This window comes from Schistocerca gregaria, chromosome 1, assembly GCF_023897955.1.
Source record: "Schistocerca gregaria isolate iqSchGreg1 chromosome 1, iqSchGreg1.2, whole genome shotgun sequence".
Taxonomy (NCBI): domain Eukaryota; kingdom Metazoa; phylum Arthropoda; class Insecta; order Orthoptera; family Acrididae; genus Schistocerca; species Schistocerca gregaria.
Window position 1 is genome coordinate 727,473,393 of NC_064920.1, and position 24,684 is coordinate 727,498,076.

General features: G+C 38.9%; 1 protein-coding gene across 1 annotated transcript in view; it reads left to right on the plus strand.

Moving 5' to 3' along the window:
• The window catches only part of LOC126266846 (germinal-center associated nuclear protein), a 296,356-nt gene that overhangs the window by 25,542 nt on the left and 246,130 nt on the right, over positions 1-24,684 (plus strand). Inside the window, exons 4-5 of the mRNA XM_049971439.1 lie at positions 7,400-7,608; positions 7,758-7,900. Of these exons, the coding sequence (XP_049827396.1) occupies positions 7,400-7,608; positions 7,758-7,900 (352 nt within the window). The remainder of the gene's footprint in view (positions 1-7,399; positions 7,609-7,757; positions 7,901-24,684) is intronic.

Consider the following 24,684-nt stretch of genomic DNA (forward strand, 5'->3'; position numbering starts at 1 on the left):
CTCACTCAGTTATATGAGGTTGTCAAATCTCCGGTGCAAGTATTGTATTACATAGACTCATTCCGAAGTTGCTATGATTTGGGCAATTTCCTTGTTGTTTACCAATGCTACGTAACATGGATAACTCATTCTGTTAACTGTGGTGTTCACACTGTGCATGTGGCTTCCATGTAATACAATACATCCACAGTGGATACAATGACCTCACATAACCGAGTAGTGAAAACTATGTATTTATTTCTGGTGCTCTCTCTCTAGAGTAACGTAATGGTTTAACTGTGCTTTCACTGTGCACACTTGAAGATTATCAGATATGGTATTATTACACAGTGGATGTGATGATCTTTTAGTCTTGGGTGAGTTTACATTAATGTCCCATTGAGATTTACGATAAGATGGAACTATGTATCTTACATAAAATTTATAATGATGTGTCCTATCAGTTAGTGATTGTACGCAATGGAAAAAATGGTATCCTGTGTTCTGAAAATGGCAACAACTTAAACTGAAATTGGTAACCAATAAAAATAATTAATTGTAATCCTGACTAATAAGGGATTTCTTCTGTATCCAGTAAATGTCAACAATTACAGATCGCTTATCTGCAACTGGGGCATTTCAAGAAGCAGCAGGAAAAAGTATAATGAGATAAAAGAAATTACTCAGATAATTAAGGGAGCAAGAACTTAATACCGCTGGGGGGGGGGGGGGGGAGGGGCGGTGACTGAAATTAAATGGCAGGAACAGGATTGAGAAGAAAATAAGGTAGGACGACATGGACCGATGGCTAACAGTGAAAGGGAAAGCCACCTAGTAGAATTTGAAATGTAGCACAATTTAATTATTGCTGATATTTGATTTAAAAACAGTGAAGGAAGGTTGTGTACCTTGAAGAGACCTGGAGACATCAGAAGGTTTCAAATAGATTGCACAGTGGTAAGACATAGATTTCAAAACCAGGATTTGAACTGCAAGACATTTTGGACAAATGTGAGATCTGACCATAATGTATTGTTCATGAACTGCAGAAATGAACCAAAGAAATTGCATAATGAGATAGAACCTGAACAAACTGAAAGAGTCACTTGTCATCGGAATGGCAGGCCTTACCTAGGCGGCACATGCTAAGCACCAGAGTGCTATTCCTGTCGTGAAGGTTGGATTTTCTTGTTGCCTTTCTTGATGGGTTGGCTGCAGTTGATCGTAAAATCAAGAAAATGAACAAAACAAGCTAGCAGTTAGAAATTCTGAAGTGGAGGATCTGGAAGGGTAGTACCAACACCCAGCATACTTCCGCCACTCCTTCTTCATACCAGATGATTTTCTGAGTGGCTGCTTGGTATATTCATGGGGAGAGGAGCTCTACATCTTCCTATCTTCCTGATAAGGGTGACAGCATCTTGGGTGACTGTGGATCTGCTTTTTTGTGCATTGGATAACAAATCTGTGCAACTTTAGCTCCTTTAGCTTTTGGTAGCACCACTCAATAACTGTTTCCACTCTTTGCTCCTCTGTCCCCTATGTGGTTGCAGCGATTGGAGTCGAGGTCTACATTGGGGTGCCTACTGATTGTGACACCTGCCTCTTGGAAGAGGCACTGTGGTGCAGGTGTCACTGGGAGCTACTGACAGCTGCTGTTCCCTGGAAGTGCAATATGTTGAGAGCAGCTTGCTGTGTGGCCACTGGCCCTTCTGAATAGGGGGCAGCTGGAGCAGGTGTTTCTCTTCTGGGGTGATCTCTGTGGCCTCCTTCCTCTCTGCAGTGGCCAGGGAAGCATCCATCTGTGCGGTGCTGTCTGCCCCTGCCATCAGACCAGTGGGGTGGGAGATGGTGGGGACAGGTATCTCTTCTTTGGTGGCCCTCATTACCTGAGTGCATTTCATACATGCCACATTTTCTTTCCAATATATGGCAATGTGGCCAAGCTTCTGGCAGTGGTAGCACAGTTCCTTCCTTTTGTTGTTGCACTGGCCAAGCTGAGCACCTCAGTTGCCAGGTGCTTCATGATGGTGGCAAGCAAGTGGGGCTTTGGCGTACCTTTGGCTTCTTCACCTCCCGTTCTGCGACCAGATGTATGGATATGTAGGCAAATGAGACAAGCAATAGTGGCGATGCGACCCACAATGAGTCGAGCACCAAAATGTAAACTGAAACAGTTTCACAAGTAGCATTAGGTAATGGTTGACTTTAACAGGGGAAAGGAATACTATACAAGGCAAACTGGTAGCTTTGAGAGGTGAAACAATGAATGAAAAACAAGATCAAATAGGCAGAAAGAAAAGACCCAGTAGAAAGCCTTGGATAATGCATGGGATATTGAATCTAATTGATGAAAGGAGAAAATGTGAAATTTTAGCAAGTGAAGCAGACAAAAGGGAATATAGGATCTAAAAAAATAAGATTGACAGGAAGTGCAAAATGACTAAGCAGGAATGGTTTGACAAGAATGCAAGGCTATTGCATCATGTGTGACTAGCTGAACGGAACAATGAAAGAGGACTTGGGAGAAAAGAGAAGCATCTGGTTGAATATTAAAAGCTCAGTTGGCCAGCGTGTGCTAGGCAAAGAAGGGAAGGCTGAAAGGCAAAAAGAATATAAGAATTTATACAAGGAGAACAAACTTGTAGATACTATTATAGAAAGAGAACAGGAGTTGAGTTGAAACAACGCCCTTGGAGAAGATGGCGTGCCCTCAGAATTAATGAGATCCTTGGGAGAGTACTCTATGACAGAATTATGCCCCCTGGTAGATACGACATATGTAGCGTGCAATGTACACTCAGACTTCAAGAAAAATACAATATCCCCCGTTCTAAAGAAGATACATATTGACTGGTATTGATGCCAAACTATCATTTTGATTATTCGTGGTTGCAGAGCACTAACACAAATTATCTACAGAAGAATGGAAATGCTGGTAGAAGCAGATCTTGGGGAATATCAGTTTGGGTTCCAGAAAAATGTAGGAAGTTGTGAGGAAATATTGACTCTTCGAATTATTGTATAAGATAGGTTGAATAAAGGCAAACCCACATTTTTAGCATTTATATTCTCAGAGAAAGCTTTTGACTCTGTTGATTTGAATACAATCTTTGAAATTGTGAAAATAACATGGATAAAATACAGACAGCGAATATTTATTTACAACTTTTAGATACCAGACACCAATAAGAAGAGTTGAAGGACGTTAAAGAGGAGCAGTAGTTGAGAAGAGGGTATAACAGGGTTGTAGCCTAACTTCAGTGTTATTTAATCTGTACAATGAGCAAACAGTAGAGGAAACCAAGAAGACATTTGGACAGAGAATTCAAGTTTGAAGTTCAGGAAGAACATATAAGAACTTTGAGGTTTGCCAGTGATCACACAATTCTGCAAGAGAGGCAAAGGTCTTGGAAGATAAGTTGAACAGAATAGATATTGTCTTGAAAATAGGGTAAATGACAAACATGAATAAAATTGAAACAAGATTAATGGAATGTAGTCGAGTTAAATCAGGTAATGCTGATATGACAGCATTAGGAAACAAGACACTAAAAGTAGGAAATGAGTTTTGCTATTTAGGCTGCAAAATAACTGATGATGGCGAAAGTAGAGTGTATATAAAAACCGACTGACAATAGCAGCAAAAGCATTTCAGAAAATAGAAATTTGTTAATATCGAATATAAGGTCAAGGCTCAAAAATATTTTATAAATGTATTTGTACAGTCTGTAGTTTTGTACAGTACAGTGTGTAGTTTTGTACAGGAGTGAATAGTGCATGATAAAGAGCTCAGACGAGAAAATAGTAGAAGCTTTTGAAATGTGTTTCTGCAGAATAATGCTGAAAATTTGATGGGTAAATCAAGTAACTAATGAAGAAGTACTGAATCGAATTGGAGGAAAAAAAAAACTGTGGCACAGATTGACTAAAGGAATCGAGCATAAAAGAATTCCCAGTTTGGTAATGGAAGGAAGTGTGAGGGGTAAAATTTGTGGATGGAGACCAAGACTTGACTAAAGATTATAGGTTCAAGTGGATGTACGTTTTATTAGTTATGCAATAATGAAGGGACTTGCTCAGAGTAGCCTAGTATGGAGTGTTGTATCATACCAGTCTTTCGAAGTGAAGGCCATAACAACAACATAATATGTTTAAATCATTTTGCATTGCAATGTTGGTGCTACACAACTTGATGCACTTATCCAATCTCTCGGCTTCCTCTTGACTGGAAATGTTCTCCACTGCTCCATACGGTCAAATAGTAAGACTTAAGTTACAGAGCAAAAACTATTAAAAAATGAGATTTCATGCTACAAGAACCTGAATGAATATTACACTCTGCTCAGAGTATATGCATACTGAAACTTTTTGGATATAAGTGAGGCATATTGGCAGAATGTAGATCATTTTTGATTTTCTGCAGCTATCTTAACTATCAGTAGATGTGGAGAGCATTTTACCTGTTGAAGACATCGTAGTTCTTTCCATAATGTCACTATTTTAGAGATGGTAATGCAACAGTTTCCTGAGGAATCAAATATAATTGCTGTGTGGTGTAGTTTAGATTGTTATATAACTTAAGGCCACAGGGGTTACAGGAATAAAATATACATTCAAGGGAGAGTTCTCATCTGTGAAGTTAAGAAAACATGGTTCCGTCATAAAAGAATTCTGACACCCATTTCACACTAAGAATTTCCCTTCCATACGGTGTAACCACCCTGAATGGTGCATCTGTAATGATGAACAGTGATCAGTAGTTGCTCTGCAGATATGCCAAGGCATTCACAGACTGAAATTACCCTCCAAATTTTATCCAGAAACAGATCTCGTGGACCTTTTCTCCCCAGTCTCCAGTCCATCAATCAACAGCAAAGGAGCACCTTGCACTTTGCCTAATTACCACTGAAGACTGTGCCAACTGAATCATGTTCTTCACCAAGGTTTTTGACTACCTGTCATCATTACTTGAAATGAGAAATATCCCACCTCAACGCTCCCACATTGATATTACACTGCCTGCCCAACATGTGCAATATCTTTTTCTATCCGTATTTAATCCCTGCTCACAACCCCTTGCCCCATGGGTTATATCTTTCAAATAGACCAAAATGCAAGACCTGTCCCATGCAAGATCTGTTCAAAAAATTTCCAGAACATTCACAGTTTTGTGCCAATGGCGTGTTAGAGCTAAATGCTGTTGGCATGCCTGCATACACCTGTGTTTAATGTGTGACAACCAGAAGTCTCATTGTTGTATGTCTGTCTGTCATTGTTCAATGTTGTATTGAGTAGAACATTGTATCACGCAGTTTGTGAATTTTGAGGTAGTAGAGTTGTGAGAGCAACATGTCTGCATTAAATTTTATGTGAAACTCAAGAAAACCTTTATGGAGACACACCAGATGATGCAGGAAGCTTACAGTGATGAGTATTTAATTCATACTTGGTGTTATAAATGGTTCACACGATTTAAAAACGACAAGATAGAAGTTAAAGATGACCTTTGTTCAGGGTGTCCTCCGATATCTGCTGACGCTCATGACTAAGATTGCAGAAGAATGTAACGATTCAGTTGTATTATGTCTTGAAATCCTGACACAGCATCTCGTAATGCATCGTGTTGCTGCCAACTTTGTACCACGGCTCATGAGTCAAGACAAGAAAGACCTTCGCCTCGCCGTCTGTGAAGAGCTTTTGGATGGTGCAAATGAAAATGAGATGTTCCTTAAGGGAATCATATCTGGTGATGAGACGTGGTTCTATGGCTATGACGTTGAGACCAAGGTTCAACCTTCAAAATGGGCCAGGAAAGATTCTCTAAGACCGAAAAAATCTTGAGAGGTCGGGTCAAATGTCGAAGTTATGTTTTCTTTGTCTTTGAAGGATTAGTCCATGATGAATTCATGTCATAGGGACAAACGGTTAATCAATGGTACTATCAGGACATTTTGCAATGCCTGCGAGAAAATGTGAGAAGAAAAAGACCTTAAATGTGTTGAGACAAGTTATGGCACTTGCACCGTGATAATGCACCTGCACATTCCTCGCTGTTGGTGCATGACTATTGCACAAAAAATGAATCACTGTGCAGCTTCATCCTCTGTTCTCTCCAGAACTAGGCCCGCAGACTTTTTTTTTATTCCCAAAGTTGAAAACCCTGTTGAAAGGATGAAGATTTGCAATGATAGGGCAAGGTAAAAGAAAATTCGCAGACGGCGCTTCACGCAGTCCAGCAAGAGAGATACAAAGACTGCTTCCGGAAGTGGAAACAGCATTGGGAGCAGTGTATCAATTGTGGAGGAGAGTATTTTGAAGGATACCTTACACAATAAGAAAAGGTAAGTGTAGAAAAATTTTGTGGACAAAGTTGCAGATCAGACCTTGTTCATCCTCTCTACTACCTACTACAGTCCTATTAATGGCATCTCCTACCCACCAAAGCTAGGCCTCCTGTAGAAGGAGATGTGTAGTGTGCCAACTTAGCTGCAACCAGTGTGTGACACTGTGTATGGACAAGAACACTACCAAGTTGTCTCCCAGCATGAAAAGCCACTGCCAAACTGTGGCCTAGAGACAACTGAACCATCCAGTCACTGAGCATGCCACCTGACATGATGTGCTTCAAATAATGACTGCTTCATAGTCCATGCCATCTTGGTTCCTCCCAACAGTACCAGGTTTTCTGAATTGTACAGATGGGAAGTACCCATCCGGCATATCCTTTGTTCCCATAATCCCTGGGCCACAATTGTTGGTAGTCCCTGTCCTCCACTGTCTCCTGTCCCCTTCCCTTCTCCCACTTTAGCCATACACACTCCATCTATCCTGTCGATGCACCCGTATGGTGTATATGTCTGCAGAATGCGAGTTCAAGGTGCAAGACTCTGCTTTCACTGTGCTTGCCGTCTAGGGTGGATAGTCCTATCATCCGAGCATGGAATGCTCGAAAAAGTGTGAAGGAAGTTGAATATCGTTGCTCCCCACAACCTACGTGACTACATTGACATTTGTCGGCTTTTGTGGAATTACATGCACCAAGCAGTTCTGGTGAACATAAATCCCAGCTGCAGATCTCTAGTGTGATCTATGCACGTATTAAAGTGTGTGTGTGTGTGTTTTTTTAATCGATATGTGGTGTAGGGGACAGTCTGATAGCTGAATAATGTATAGCAAACTTTTTTCAATGTGCCTGTCTGCCAGTCAGTGCTTTTTCTATATTGTGAATAGCAACCTATGCATTTCATTCTGCTTAAGAAGGTAGTGACACAATGTGGCAGGTTTTGGAATCCAGATCTCTTTGTTTTCAAGCATTTGATGTATTGCCACTTACTATTTTCTAAATTGTAGCATGCATAATGTGAATGTGGGTATTTGAATAATTTTGCTAAACGATATATTAACGGGCCATTTGCAGACCTATTCAAAGACCTTCTCGTACTCTAAAGGCATTGCCTCCAGTGCCAGTTTTTAAAGAGACTCCGCAGAAACCTGTGGAAGTGCCTGAATCTGGAATAGGATCACTAAACAAGATTGAAGATTTGTATTCATTTTTGAGAAAACCAGCTGTTACTTCTGAAGAGCGATATAATGTGCTGGAAGCACGTGATAAGTTGATGCGAACAAGTAAGTATTCTCAAATAACTTTAATTGTCTGAAACATAATATTTTGCAGTTCAATTTGTAATTTTTTTCTGCTGAAGTGGAGGTTGTCAGGAACAAGAAAAGTCTCCAAATTTGATATCCTAAAGTTTGTCTGATATCCCATGTTACAGAAAATGTGAAAGCAGCAAGCTTAGCTTTCGCAGAAAAAAATGTTGGAACATGTCCCGATATGTGTCCTGAAAAGGAACGGTATCACAGAGAAGCAAAGCACCAAGTATTCTGCTATGAAATGGATTCAAAATCTTCGAAACAGGTAAATTTTGTTATCATAAAAGGAAAAAAAAACTATCAGGCTGCATGCATATTGTGTGTGTATTTGTGTATTTATGATGGTGTTTGCATGCATGCTTACGTGGGGTCCCTCAACACTTAACTTGAATATTTATTTACTTTGGTTTTATTCTTTACTGATTAATTTTGTTTCAAAACATGACACATTTTACCAAAAACTCGTAATTTGGCTACTTTTAATTTGCGAAACATAAGTTATTTGTGAACAGATAGATGGTATGGAACATCCATCCAAAGATGCATTTTATCCCATATCAATTACATAAGCCAGGAACCCAAATTTTTTTCACGACATGGTGATGCACTATCACTAGTAAAATATAATGTACAATAATTGTGATAATAATAGATATACTACCACAGTTGTTGAGTTTAGGCAGTCAGCACATGACAATGGCAGAAGAAAAGCTCGAAGTTCACATTGCTTTCCTCAGAGATTTTTTTTGTTGGTATATGAAATGGCCTTTGTGAAGATGAGACACAAAAGGTATCATACTAAAAAAAGCATCTGAAAGGTGACAAGGAAAATGCACAAAAGTGTGAAAATCGAAGAAAAATGAAAAGCAGTTTCAGAATTTGCAGAGAAATATCAAAACAATGCCATTGTAATGTAGGAATAAAAGAGTGCGCAAAGAGATACTGGGAGTGACATTGAAGATTTGGCATGGATGAGTTTTAAGTTCAGGATATCCAAGTGGTGCATCACGCCCCACAATAATATGATGATTTTTGAATTTGGACTTTTTTATCCATGCTCATTGTCTCACAAAACAGCTGTTCTGGTTTCAACCATAGCATACATTATCAAATACAGTGTGCACCAGTCAAACGTGCATTTTTTAAATGAGTGTAAAATAAACACGAATACAGATATCAAAATTTCATTCACACAATTTATTCTGCGTTAAAAAGCATTTAAGATACATCAACACATTTTTTTCATTGTTTGAAAATAACGTCAGCAAGATGACGTCCTTCCCTTTCATGGCATTCTCGCAGACGATTTACAAAGCTGTCCATCTCATGACGGAGCGTACCCTGAGGAATTCTTTCAATTTTCAGCCATATTCTTGCTTTGAGATCATCATTGGTATAATATCTTTCCATACACTTTGCTCTTAAGGTAACCCCATAAGAAAAAAAACACAAGCTGTTAGGTCGGGTGAACGAGGGGGGGGGGGGGGGGGGAGGGGTGGCAAGCAGTCGCTTCCTTCTTGGAAATTACCCTTCATTGAGAACTTTAATGTTCACTGTTCACGCGGGCTGGGTGACTTGTTGCTCCGTCTTGTTGAAATAATGTTTCATCATTCACTGCATATTGACAAAGCTGAGGTATGAGGAATGTCCTTACCATTGTTGAATAGCACTAAGCATTCATGATAACAGATTGCCCTATTTCATTCTAAAAAAAAAAAAAAAAAAATAAGGGCCTGTTATTCCCTATGAGGACATTGCACACCAAACTGTTACCTTGGTCGAGTGCAGGGGTTTTTCATGGAGTTGGTGAGTGTTCTTATCACTCCAATATCTAAAGTTCTGTTTGTTCACATATCCAGTGAGGTGAAAATTTGCCTCGTCACTCATCCAAAGGTTGTGAATAAGCTCCTCATTTTCTTCAATCATTTGCAAAATACTTTCACAGAAATGATATTGGACCACGAAGTTGTTATTTTTCAAAGCGTTAACCACTTGGATTTTGTATGGTTGGTGATGTAAGTCTAACCTCAAAATCCTTCAGACAGTCGTGCCAGAAATTCCAAGCGCAACGCTCTAGCTACGCACTGATCATCAGGGTCTTCTTCCCACAGCAATTGTTACGCGTTCCACATTCTCGGGAGTACGCACTGTCTTCGCTCTGCCACCTCTTTTCCTTGTTGTTTCACCCACATTTTCAAAGTTTTTGACCCAAGTTTTTATTGAGTTAACGGAAGGTACCAGTGTATTACGATTAATTGTAAAATGCGCCCAGAAATGATGCTGAGCGGCTACATATCTACTGCTTCGGTAGAACACTTTCATTCCAAACAACCGTTGTTGCTTAGTCCACTGCTCCATTGCTACAGAAATGCTTTGTGTCTGGGAATGCAGTGGTGACCTTGGTTACTCCACCCCCCCCCTCCCCCGCCCCCACTACTTCCAGCACTTCCGGACACTAATAATAATAAACACAGGTTTGACTGCCGCACCTTGTACTCATATATGCAAGCACTTTAGTAAAATATCAACCCTCATTAATGATTAGTAGATTAGTGGTTTGTTGTGACCGTTGCCATGCTTGCAGTTGGGGATGAGTTAACACATCATCAGTTAGCATAAAATCCATTGGTGACCAAGTTATAGGACATCCTTAGAAACTTACACTGGACACCTGAGTGTTTTTTTTTTTCACTTTTCAGGTCATTCAGGCATTTGCAGTTAATTGTAGTTATTTACATAATAAATGAAAGTTAAACAAACAACAAAAACAGCTAGATGTGGGCTTTCAAGACCTGAAAGCTTGAAAGATGAGAAAGTACTATGTACTAGTACATTTATTGACTTTGTCACAACAAAGAATTTTATATTAACAATGGGATATCATTATATAATTGCTTGAGTACACACACACACACACACACACACACACACACACACACCCATGAACCACGGACCTTGCTGTTGGTGAGGAGGCTTGCGTGCCTCAACGACACAGATAGCCGTACCATAGGTGCAACCACAACGGAGGGGTATCTGTTGAGAGACCAGACAAATGTGTGGTTCCTGAAGAGGGGCAGCAGCCTTTTCAGGAGTTGCAGGGGTAACAGTCTGGATGATTGACTGTTCTGGCCTTGTAACAATAACCAAAACGGCCTTGCTGTGCTGGTACTGAGAACGGCTGAAAGCAAGGGGAAACTACGGCCGTAATTTTTCCCGAGGGCATGCAGCTTTACTGTATGATTAAATGATGATGGCGTCCTCTTGGGTAAAATATTCCGGAGGTAAAATAGTCCCCCATTCGGATCTCCAGGCGGGGACTACTTAAGAGGATGTCGTTATCAAGAGAAAAAAAACTGGCGTTCTACGGATCCGAGTGTGGAATGTCAGATCCCTTAATCGGGCAGGTAGGTTAGAAAATTTAAAAAGGGAAATGGATAGGTTAAAGTTAGATATAGTAGGAATTGTGAAGTTTGGTGGCAGGAGGAACAAGACTTTTGGTCAGGTGAATACAGGGTTATAAATACAAAATCAAATAAGGGTAATGTAGGTGTAGGTTCAATAATGAATAAAAAAATAGGAGTGTGGGTAAGCTGCTACAAACAACATAGTGAACGCATTATTGTGGCCAAGATAGATACGAAGCCCATGCTTACTACAGTAGTAAAAGTTGATATGCCAACTAGCTCTGCAGATGACAAAGAAATTGATGAAATGTGTGATGAGATAAAAGAAATTATTCAGGTAGTGAAGAGAGACGAAAATTTAAAAGTCATGGCTGACTGGAATTCATCAGTAGGAAAAGGGAGAGAAGGAAACATAGTAGGTGAATATGGACTGGGGCTAAGAAATGAAAGAGGAAGCCGCCTGGTAGAATTTTGAGCAGAGCATAACTTAATCATAGCCAACACTTGGTTCAAGATTCATGAAAGAAGGTTGTTTACACAGAAGAACCCTGGAGATACTAAAGGTATCAGACAGATTATATAATGGTAAGACAGAGATTTAGGAATCAGGTTTTAAATTGTAGGACATTTCCAGGGACAGATTTGGACTCTGACCACAATCTATTGGTTATGAACTGTAGACTAAAATTGAAGAAACTGCAAAAAGGTGGGAATTTAAGGAGATGGGACCTGGATAAACTGAAAGAACCAGATGTTGTACAGAGTTTCAGGGAGAGCATAAGGGAACAACTGACAGGTACGGGGGAAAGAAATACAGTAGAAGAAGAATGGGTAGCTTTGAGGGATGAAATAGTGAAGGCAGCAGAGGATCAAATATGTAAAAATACGAGAGGTAGTAGAAATCGTTGGGTAACTGAAGAAATATTGAATTTAATTGATGAAAGGAGAAAATATAAAAATGCAGTAAATGAAGCAGGCAAAAAAGAATACAAACGTTTCAAAAATGAGATCGACAGGAAATGCAAAATGGCTAAGCAGGTATGGCTAGAGGATAAATGTAAGGATGTAGAGGCTTATCTCACTAGGGTTAAGATAGATACTGCTTATAGGAAAATTAGAGAGACCTTTGGAGAAAGGAGAACCACTTGCATGAATATCAAGAGCTTTGATGGAAACCCAGTTCTAAACAAAGAAGGGAAAGTAGAAAGGTGGAAGGAGTATATAGAGGGTCTAGGCAAGAGCGACATACTTGAGGACAATATTATGGAAATGGAAGAGGATGTAGATGAAGATGAAATGGGAGATATGATACTGCGTGAAGAGTTTGACAGAGCACTGAGAGACCTGAGGCCCCATGAGTAGACGACATTCCATTAGAACTGCTGATAGCCTTGGGAGAGCCAGTCCTGACAAAACTCTACCATCTGGTGAGAAAGATGTATGAGACAGGCGAAATACCCTCAGACTTCAAGAAGAATATAATAATTACAATCCCAAAGAAAGCAGGTGTTGACAGATGTGAACATTACCAAACTATCAGTTTAATAAATCACAGCTGCAAAATAGTAGCGCGAATTCTTTACAGATTAATGGAAAAACTGATGGAAGCCAACCTCGGGGAAGATCACTTTGGATTCCGTAGAAATGTTGGAACACGTGAGCAATACTGACCCTACAACTTATCTTATAAGAAAGATTAAGGAAAGGCAAACCTACGTTTCTAGTATTTTTTAGACTTAGAGAAAGCTTTTGACAATGTTGATTGGAATTCTCTCTTTCAAATTTTGAAGTGGCAGGGGTAAAATACAGAGTCGAGGGGTATGAGAGGGAAGCAGTGGTTGGGAAGGGAGCGAGACAGGGCTGTAGTCTATCCCCGATGTTATTCAATCTGTATATTGAGCAAGCAATGAAGGAAACAAAAGAAAAGTTCAGAGTAGGTATTAAAATCCTTGGAGAAGAAATAAAAACTTTGAGGTTCACCGATGACATTGTAATTCTGTCAGAGACAGCAAAGGACTTGAAAGAGCAGCTGAACGGAATGGACAGTGTCTTGAAAGGAGGTTACAATATGAACTTCAACAAAAGGAAATTAGGATTTTGGAATGTAGTCGAATTAAGTCGGGTGATGCTGAGGGAATTAGATTAGGAAATGAAATACTTAAAGTAGTAAAGGAGTTTTGCTATTTGGGGAGCAAAATAACTGTCGATGGTCGAAGTAGAGATGATATAAAATGTAGACTGGCAGTGACAAGGAAAGCGTATCAGAAGAAGAAAAATTTGTTAACATCGAGTACAGATATTAATGTTAGAAAGTCGTTTCTGAAAGTATTTGTATGGAGTGTGGCCATGTATGGAAGTGAAGAGTGGACAAATAGTTTAGACAAGAAGAGAATAGAAGCTTTCAAAATGTGGTAGTACAGAAGAATGCTGAAGATTAGATGGGTAGATCACATAACTAATGAGGAAGTACTGAATAGGATTGGGGAGAAGATAAGTTTGTGGCACAACTTGACTAGAAGAAGGGATTGGTTGGTAGGACATGTTCTGAGACATCGAGGGATCACCAATTTAGTATTGGAGGGCAGTGTGGAGGGTAAAAATCATAGAGGGAGAGCAAGAGATGAATACACTAATCAGATTCAGAAGGATGTAGGTTGCAGTAGTTACTGGGAGATGAAGAAGCTTGCACAGGCTAGAGTAGCATGGAGAGCTGCATCAAACCAGTCTCAGGACTGAAAACCACAACAACAACAACAACAGCAACGAGTATACACACACACACACACACACACACACACACACACACACACACACACACATTTTTACCTTCAGCTCTGATACCCAGATTTATCTCCAGTCTTCGTCATTGTTCACTTGTAGTGATCATTCACTCACATCATTAACGTTATTTTTCTGTTCCTGAATATACATCCCACTCGTAATTGACCCAAGTTCCATATACTTATGAGACTCCCACTCCCCCTCCCCGCAATGGCTTAACTATAAAAATTCCTATTTCTCGAGGCCGCCCTTCATTCCACAAAGACCTTGAAGTCGTTAGACTGTGTGCATCCTTAATCTGCCTAGTGATATAGAAACAGATTTCTGTCTCAAGGGTGGATCTGAATTACCTCTGCTTCCTATGCAAAAGACTCCTATTATACTATCCCAATCTCGTACACATCATTTCTCAAATTGCAAGTCGTACCTCTCCAACAGCTAAAAGAATGTTCCAAATACCACGTTAAACATCTATCCAGTTTACAGTTTCCTTACTCTCTTCTTGGAATACCACTATCCAAGACATATGCTATTCCCAGACAGCTTCTTCCCCGTACTCACCATAGGATCAGACCCTACCTTGATGATCTCTTACATCTGCCACATTCCTGAAACGTCTTCCTAACATCTCACAAAACACAGGCAAGCATAACTCACTATTTGTAATCTATCCACTAACAACCTTAAGCCTACATAAAATTTGGTCCTTTTCAAAAGCCCCGCCTCCAGCTGCTCATCTTCCATGAATGTCTTACCTTGAACCTGCCTCATCTTCTTTTCTTAGCACCATTCCCAGTAACACGAAAATTTGACAGGACGTAGAACAGCCATCAGTCTTCTGACTGGTTTGATGCAACCCACCATTAATTCTCTTGTACCAATCTCTTCTTCACAGAATAGCACTTGCATTTTACATCCTCAATTATTTGTTGGATATGTTTCAATCTCTGTCTTTTCCATACCGTCTTTTATTCTTTATAGATGTCTCTAGTACTGTTAAGTTTGATACTTTTTTACTTCTATCGACCGGGAATGCCCGCTTTGCCTGTGCTAGTTTGCTTTCTATGTCCCCTTTGCATTATCCATCATATGTTATTTTGCTTCCAAGGTAGCAGAATTCCGTAACTTCGTAATGGTTACAAATTTCATTTTAAGTTTCTCTCTCTTTTCATTTCTTCTATTCCTCATTACTTTCATATTTCTTGTATCTCACCTCTTTGTTTTAACACTATAATTCCTCATCCACTCTTATTGTTGTCATCCTCGGTTTTAATGCCACAGAAGGTTGTTTTGACTTTACTGTATGCTGATACACTCCTGACAACCATTCCTTTTTTGATTTTTTCAAATTTTGCCTGCGGCCAGTTCATGCTGGCTTCTCTACCCTCCGTGTTCATTTAATTTCTAAGTGATATATGTTTCTGTTTTCCTGTCTTTGTCTGAACATTTTTGCACTTCCTCTGTTCATCAGCCATCTAATGTAGTTCTTCTGTAACCCAAGGTTTCTTTGGCATTTCCCTGTAACTATATTTGTCTATCCTATTTTTGTAATTGCCATTTTTATATATGTGTATGACTTTTCAAGTACTCTGTCGTATTCATTATTACAATACCACTCTTCTTTTTACATGGCTTCTTTCAAGCGATTCTCTTAAATTTCAGCTTACTCTTCATCATTACTAAATTGTGATCTGAGTCTATACCTGTTCCTGGGCATGCCCTACAATCCAATATCTGATTTGGAAATCTCTCTCTGATCATGGTGTAATACAGCTAGAATCTTCTCATATCCCCAAGCCTTTTAGTAATATACCTTCTGCTTTTGTGATTTTTGAACAGTGCATTTGCTATTATTAGCTGAAATATATTTGCAGAACTCAATTAGTCTTTCTCCATTCTTATTCTTACTATCAAGTTCATTTTTCGATAACCCTTTCTTCTACTCCTTTCCCTGCAACCACATTCCAATCCCCCATGGCTATTAGGTTTTTATGTCTCTTTACATACTGAATTACCCATTAAGTATCCTCATATGTTTTTTCTACTGCTTTATTTTCTGCTTGCGATGTTGGCATATGTACCTGAACTACTGTTGTTGGTGCTGGTTTATTGTCAATTCTGATAATAATTCTAGCCCTGAAGTGTTCACCATAACTGATTATCTCCCCTATGTTCCTATTCATAATGAATGCTCTACTTGTTTTACCATTTTCTACTGCTGTTGATATTGCTTTATATTCATATGACCAGAAATCCTTATCTCCTTTCCATTTCGCTTCATTGACCCCCACTATATCTAGATTGAGCCTTCGTATTTCCCTTTTCAGATTTGTTAGTTTTCCTACTATGTTCAGTTTCTGACGATTCAAGTTCTGACTCATAGAATCTTACCATTTTACAATTACCATGAAAGGTTATACATGGAGCCCATAGACACTGTAAAGCACTGCAGGAATTTCAGTAGGAAGGAGGAGGATGTGAAATTGAATGTCATCTGTGTTCTGGTGATGGGCTGGTTTACTGGTGTATCCTTTTATAATAATATCAGTGCCTTCATCCCCATGCCTGCAGACTCAATCTTGGTTTTCTTTAGTCAAAGCATCTTCCAGGGCACTGACCTCCCAACACATTTATCTCTTAGAAAAACCTTCATCCCTGTAACATTTGTCAACCACTGGTAGTATCTCAACTTCTACACTAAGCAGCATCTCCCTCACAGTCCATCCAAGTGCAGTCACGAACACAGCTGCCCTTCAAAACTATTCCACAAACAAATCTGCCATGCCATATCCAAACAAGTTCCTAATCCTTTGTTTATGCTGTATCTCACTTCAGTCTCTTCCCAAACTATTGTCTACCACATTTTATTTTATTTTACACATCTAGTTCTGTAGGACCAAATTGAGGAGCAAATCTCCAATGTCATGGAATGTGTCAGTACATGAAATTACAACATAAAAGTAACAACAGATAAAATAAAATGCTTATGAACCAAAAAAAGACGAGCTATAAGTTAATGTGAATGCAATCAACAATATATCGCAGGTATCTGCTTAATTTTTCAAGGAACTCCTTGACGGATTGAAGGAGTGACCCAGGAAAAGCTCTTCAGTTTTGGTTTGAAAGTGTGTGGATCACTGCTAAGATTTTTGAATTCTTGTGGTAGCTTATTGAGAATAGATGCTGCAGTATACTGCACACCTTTCTGCACAAGAGTCAAGGAAGTCCGATGTAAATGCAGATTGGATTTCTGCTTATTATTAGCTGAGTGAAAGCTGCTTATTTTTGGGAATAAACTAATATTGGTAACAAGAAATGACAGTAAAGAATGTATATATTGAAAGGCCAATGTCAGAATACTCAGACTAATGAACAGGGGTCGACAAGGCGTCGCAAACTTAACACCACTTATTGCCTGAACCGCCCTTTCTGAGCCAAAATATCCTTTGAGAATGGGAAGAGTTACCCCAAAATATAATACCATACCTCATAAGCAAATGAAAATAAGCAAAGTAGACTACTTTTTGTGTCAAACTATCACTTACTTCATATACCTTTTGAATAGTAAAAATGGCAGCATTAAAATTTTGAACAAGGTTCTGAACATGAGCTTTCCACAACAGTTTACTATCTATCTGAACACCTAGAAATTTGAGCTGTTCAGTTTCACTAATCATATGCCCATTCTGTGAAATTAACACATTGGGTTTTGTGGAATTGTGTGCTAGAAACTGTAAAAACTGAGTCTTGCTGTGATTTAGAGTTGGTTTATTTTCTACAAGCTACAAACTTATGTCATGAACTGCACTATTTGAAAGAGTGCCAACATTGCACACAACATCCTTTACTACCAAACAGAAATATTTTGGAGTCACCTGAAATACTAGAGGGCATATCATTTACAGAAATAAGGAACAGGAGTGATCCCAGCATTGATCTCTGGGGCACCCTCATTTAATCATGCCACACTCAGGCCCCAGATCATAGCCATTCTTACATGACCTCCCACTGTCTATTGTTAAAGTAAGAGGTAAACCAATTGTGAGCTCCTCCCTGTATTCCATAATGGTCCAACTGCTGCAGCAATAGTTTTTGATCAACACAATCAAGTGCCTTAGTTAAATTGAAAAAGCTACCTAGCATTGGAAACCTTTTGTTTAATCCATCCAGTTCCTCACAGAGAAGAGAAAATATAGCATTTTCAGTTGTTAAACCATTTCTAAAACCGAACTGTACATCATCCCTTTCTCCCTTTGTATAATGCGGCTTTACTACTGAGTACTTCAAACGTTCAGGAAACTGACCATTCTCAAAGGAAAAATTACACATATGGCTAAGTACAAGGTTAACATGTGCAGCAAAATATTTTAATATTCTGCTAAGTACTCCATCATATCCATAAGAGTTTAATTATTGACTCAATCTCCCTCTTGTCAGTGTCACAGAGGAGTATTTAAGATATGAGTCTTGAAACGGCATTTTCCAGGAGTGTTGTATGATTCCCTGTGGAACTAAGTTTTTATTTAAATTACCAACAATGCCCAGAAAGTGATTGTTAAATACTGTACATATATCTGACTCACCAGTAACAGAAACATTTTTGCTACGAACTGACTGTATGTCGTCGACCTTGTGCTGCTGACCAGACATTTCTTTTATGACTGACCATATGGTTTTAATTTTATCCTGTTAATTAGCTATTCTATTTGCGTACCACATACTCTTTGCCTTCCTAATAACATTTTTAAGCACTGTGCAATACTGTTTGTAATTGGCTACAGTAGCTCGATTGTGACTACTAGCATATAATTCTCACTTTGTTCTACATGATATCCTTATCCCATTAGTCTGCCACCCAGGCTGCCTTATACTGATAGTACCCTGTTTAGAACATTCTGATGGAAAGCAGCTTTCAAAGAAAATGATAAATGTGTTACGGAAAGCATTATATTTGTCATCTATGTTATCAGCACTATAAACATCCTGGCACTCTTGTTCCTTAATGAGGTTAAAAAAAAAAAAAAACCCTATTGCTATTGAGTTAGCTTTTTTACATAGTTTGTATTTATATACAAGCTTTTTTGAGTACAAAAACCTTTTAGTGTTGAAATTTGCACTTTGTGGTCTGAAAGGCCAGTCACCCTTTGCCCATCTAGTAATGAAGAATGAATAAAAATGTTGTCTATGGCTGTGCTACTGTTCCCCTGCACCCTGGTGGGGAAAAAACACAGTCAGCATCAGATCATATGAATTTAGGAGATCTTCCTTTTTCTTGTACAATTACAGATGAAATTAATATTAAAGTCACTACATATAACCAAGAAGTCAGAGTTGGGGGACCTATAAATAACAACAATTAGAAATTTAGTTTCACTAAATTCAAATGCCCCTGTATAGCATTCAAATACCTGTTCAGTGCAGTGACATAATGTGTCTATGGACTCAAATGGAATGCTGTTTTTAAGGTATGTGGCCACTCCCATACTCCACAAAAAGGTCCTTGAAAAACAGCCAGTTAATGTGTATCCTGGTAAATGAAGCCTCTGAATTGTCAAATTATTTAAGTGGTGCTCCGATATACCAATAATGTCACAGTCAACGTTTGTAAGCAGAAGCTATCTTTATCAGGTTACCACCTGCATCATACTCCCCATCGCTATCAAGACTATTACCAGCTTCACCCACAATCACTACCTCATCCTCTTTTATAAAATTCCTACATAACTTCCCTATGTCAACAGTCATCTGAGCTAATCGTACGCTCGGCTTCACAATGCTGGTGACCTGGTACTCACTCCTCAAGACTTCCCGCAACTACTAGCTCACACCTGTGCCATGTGAACTACCTAGCAGCAGAAACTTCTTCTTTCTGTTAGAATTTGCAACTGACTTAGACACCCTAATTGCTGAGGACTGCTGCAAGTTTCCTACACCTACAGCTACAAGAGGCTTCTTTCCTCTTAGCTTGTACAGTTGGTCAAATCTATTGGTTATACGCAAAGTACAGCTGACTGAATGTCTCCTCCTCCTAGGTGCCTTCTTACCAACTGCCAGTTCCCATTCCCCAGCACCCTTCACCCTCCTCAACCCATCTAGTTTCTCCTTTGCATTTTCTAACCTCACCTGAAGGGCACAGATCTTATGTTCCTGCTCTTGTATCAACTTATGCAACTATCTCCTCCTACACCCCCACCTACCAGCTTCAAAGGAGTGTCCAGTACCATTCAAGATTCAGAAGCCTTAACTGCATGCTCTGTCAGCACTTCAACTGCCTTTCATCATGCTCTGAAATGAGGAACATCGTTCCCAGCCTTCTTTCCTTCTCTCTCAACCACATAAATCCAGTCTGTGAAATATCTTTGTCCATCTTTAACCATCCCTATTCCTGTCCCTTGCCACAGGAGTCATACTCATGTGAAATACTCAGGTGCAATATTTGTTCTATGCACTCGCCCAGTATATTTTATTCTAGTCCCATCACAGGCATGTCCTTTCCCATCAGAGATGTGAAAACCAGCTAATGCCATTGTATATCAGCCAGTATGTGTCTTCTGTACAGCCATTTAAATGGAAATCACCAAACAGCTATCGACCTCAATGAATGGCCACAGCCAAAAGGAGACCGAGCACAGTGTTGACTATACAAATGTAGTGCAGGCCACTGAGAACAACGTACATGACTTCAGTGCTTGTTTCATGACTCATACTATGTAGATTCATCTCCTCCTCCCCCCCTCCCTCTCATTTCCCCAATTTTCAATACCGAACAGATCATCCACCGAATAAGAGTTTCTCTGAAGCATATCGATGGGAATAGTTCTTTACAAAGCAACTTCTTATATCACAATCTCTCTGGCATCAGTCTCATCTAGCCCCTTTCCCACACCCACCTCTGCCACAGTCCCTATACCCTGTGCTACACCCCTCCTATCACCTCATTATAGGTCAGTTTGTCTGTTAATACAGTGTACTCCCAATTATTCAGAATAATGTGGGATAGAAGATGCATGACTAATTAAGAAACATAACTAATAGAAATACTTCCAAACATGTATTTGGGATGATGTGTACTGGATGGGTAGCAGTGGCAGCATCTGTGCACACTCAGGCGGGGCTGGGCACAGACATCTTCTGCTGCGGGTCTGGCTTACTAACTTAGCATCTGCCACTGCCCCTAGTTACCAGCAACCCGCCCTGCCGATCCCCATGTGTGCGATGTTTGAGCTTTTGTGATGCATGTGTTTTTTTTGTTTTATTTTTTTAGATGCGTGAATAATTTGCAGATCGGATAATCCACACGTGAATATTCAGGAGAACACTGTATCAACAACCATACTATAATCTCCCCTTTCCTGTGTTCTGTGTTGTGCCTCGCATCAGCCCTTCCCCAATATTTTGTGTACTATGTGCAGTTACGTCTGCCTGCACTATTGCAAGATGGCCAATGCCAAATTCCTATCCCATTTCCTTATAGCCTGTCTCTTCCCTGGCCATCACCCTGCCTTTGCTTAATCCCTCCCAAAAAAGAAAAGAAAACACACACACACACACACACACACACACACACGTATAATGGTTACTGAGGAGAATCATGGGATTATTGGGTAACAAAATTAAAAGAAAGAGAGAGAGAGAGAGAGAGAGAGAGAGAGAGAGAGAGAGAGAGATAGTGATAGTGATAGTGTGCCAGGAAATGAGTAATTGTGCAGTACTGGAGGAGAATCTCTTAACCTTTATCTAGTGTGAACATAAAGCTGTGTGTAGTGGTTTTGTCTTTATAATTATACAATTGTAAACTTATTCTACATGATATGATTAACTCTGTGTATTAAGGGATGTATATAATTAAATATAGGATAAGCTATCCACTTTTTACACTTTCAATTAACCTGCTTAAACCTTACCTTGATCAGTTTCATTTCTGGTGCGTAGTACATTTATCTTGGCACATAATCTTGCTTTAAAAGAGTGCAACTGAACTGACAATTGAAAGTTTGTGTCAGGTCCAGTACTTTCTCTTCTGCGTTTCTTAATGGCCTCTTCAAATGTCGTTTATTATTGCCAACAACTGCTGATAAACTTTCCGTATTGAAGAAGCAGTTTTGGTCCACAGACCATCATCATTTTAATAAAAACATTTACAGCATCGTACTCTGTAATGAAAATGTGTGGCATCAAGTAATGAATCCATGAATTCGTCACTGTTTTCAAATCGTAAAAAATTACATCATCACTCACAAAAATGTTCCAAATGGTGGACTCATTCATGTTATGTTAAGTCAGCGTTAACATTATGAATGGAAGCATTAAGTATGTAGAATGCCATTGTTCATACTGTTAATATCGACTGGTGGGACTATACTAGACATGGCCTACACCTCAACAGGAAAGGGAAGGGTAAACTGGCTGGGCTGATAGCAGGAAATTTAAAGGGGGGAGGAACTACATCTCATGGTGGAAACTCTTTTTTAGTGTAAGATCAGTGTTCAGTGGGAAACTCAGCCAGGCAAGTACTAAAGATGTTAAAAAAGTTCAAGATACTCACAAAAGTAAAGTGAAAAATAATGTTAGTATATTTTATCAAAATATTGGGGGATTGAAGAATAAAAGTACTAAAGATGTTAAAAAAAGTTCAAGATACTCACAAAAGTAAAGTGAAAAATACTGTTAGTATATTTCATCAAAATATTGGGGGATTGAAGAATAAAATTGATGAGCTTCTGCTTTGTTTAGAAGATATAGAAACCAAGAATGTAATAGATATACTATGCCTGTCTGAGCATCACATTGTCACTGATATGCAAAAGGTTAGCATCAATGGGTACAAATTAGCTGCACATGTAAGTAGAGATAATATGATGAGAGGAGGAGTTGCCATATATGTCAAAAGCTTCCACAGTGCAAAAAATTTAGAAACTAAAAAATTTTGTGTAGAGCAACATATAGAAGCATGTGCCACTGAACTTAAACTAAATGATGGCACTTTCATAATTGTAACAGTGTATAGGTCCCCCTCAGGGAATTTCCAGCTATTTCTAGAAAACTTGGATGCTTTGTTGTGCTATCTGTCAGACAGGGGGAAGCAAATTATCATTTGTGGGGATTTCAATGTTGATTCCCTGAAAGAGTGTAATAGGAAGAATGACCTTTTAGTATTACTCAGTTCTTTCAATTTGAGCTCCGTCATTGATTTTCCTACTCGGATAACAAAGAACAGCAGTACATTGATAGATAACTTTTTTATAGACCAAGATAAGTTTAAGGACATAAATGCTTATCCTGTTGAGAATGGTCTTTCAGATCATAGTGCACAGCTTGTTACAGTACATGACATAGCTCCATGCAGTATAATAAATCAGACTTTCAAAGCAGTGCGTTCAATTAACAATATAAATATTGCAAACTTTAGGGAAAGCCTACAGCAGCTAGACTGGGATGAAGTGTATAAGGAACCCGATGCAAACTTGAAATATAACTTATTTCACAATACATTTTTAAGGGTATTTGAAAATTGTTTTCCCAAGAAAATAGTTAAACATAATTCCAAGAAAACATATAAAAAACCTTGGCTAACTAAAGGAATAAGAATATCTCGCAACCGTAAAAGAGACTGTATCTAACAGCAAGAGGGAGTACTGACCCCGAAATTGTTCAATATTATAAAAACTATTGTGCGGTACTAAGAAAAGTTATTAAAAAGTCCAGAAGCATGTGTATCATGTCTGAGATCAGTAATTCTGATAATAAAATTAAAGCAATTTGGAATATTATTGAAAGGGAAACAGGGCAACCAAGAGCACAGGAAGACTTTAGTGCAATAAAACTGAATGACAAGTGCACTAACAAACAATCAGAAATTGAAAATATTTTGAATAATCATTTTTTAAATGTTGTGGAGAAAATAGGATCTACATCTTCACTAGAAGAGGCAAGGCTATTAATAGAAGAGGCCATACCTGTGCAGTTTGAAACAACTGTAATTCCACCAACCTCTCCCTCTGAAATCAGTAAAATAATAAACTCACTGAAAAGTAAAAGCTCTTACGGAATTGATGGCATTTCCAGCAAAGTACTTAAAGCTTGTTCCCCACAGATAAGTAGGATTCTCAGCCACGCATGTAATAGCTCTTTGGAGCAGGGTGTTTTCCCTGATAGACTGAAATATGCCATTGTAAAACCATTGCATAAAAAGGGGGATACGTCGGATGTCAACAACTACCGCCCAATCTCCCTTCTGACAGCTCTATCAAAAATTTTTGAGAAAGTAATGTATTCAAGAGTAGCCTCCCATATTTGTAAAAATAAAGTACTAACAAAATGTCAGTTTGGTTTTCAGAAAGGCTTTTCAACAGAAAATGCTATATATGCTTTCACTGATCAAATATTAAATGCTCTGAATAACCGGACATCACCCATTGGTATTTTTTGTGATCTCTCAAAGGCCTTTGATTGTGTAAATCATGGAATTCTTTTAGATAAGCTAAATCATTATGGTTTGAGTGGGGCAGTGCACAAATGGTTTAATTCATACTTAACTGGAAGAATGCAGAAAGTTGAAATAAGTGGTTCGTGTAATGTTAAAACAACAGCTGATTCCTCAAACTGGGGTGCTATCAAGCACGGGGTCCCACAGGGTTCGGTCTTAGGTCCTTTACTGTTCTTGATATACATTAATGACTTACCATTCCACATTGATGAAGATGCAAAGTTAGTTCTTTTTGCTGATGATACAAGTATAGTAATAACATCCAAAAACCAAGAACTAAGTGATGTAATTGTAAATGATGTTTTTCACAAAATTATTAAGTGGTTCTCAGCAAACGGACTCTCTTTAAATTTTGATAAAACACAGTATATGCAGTTC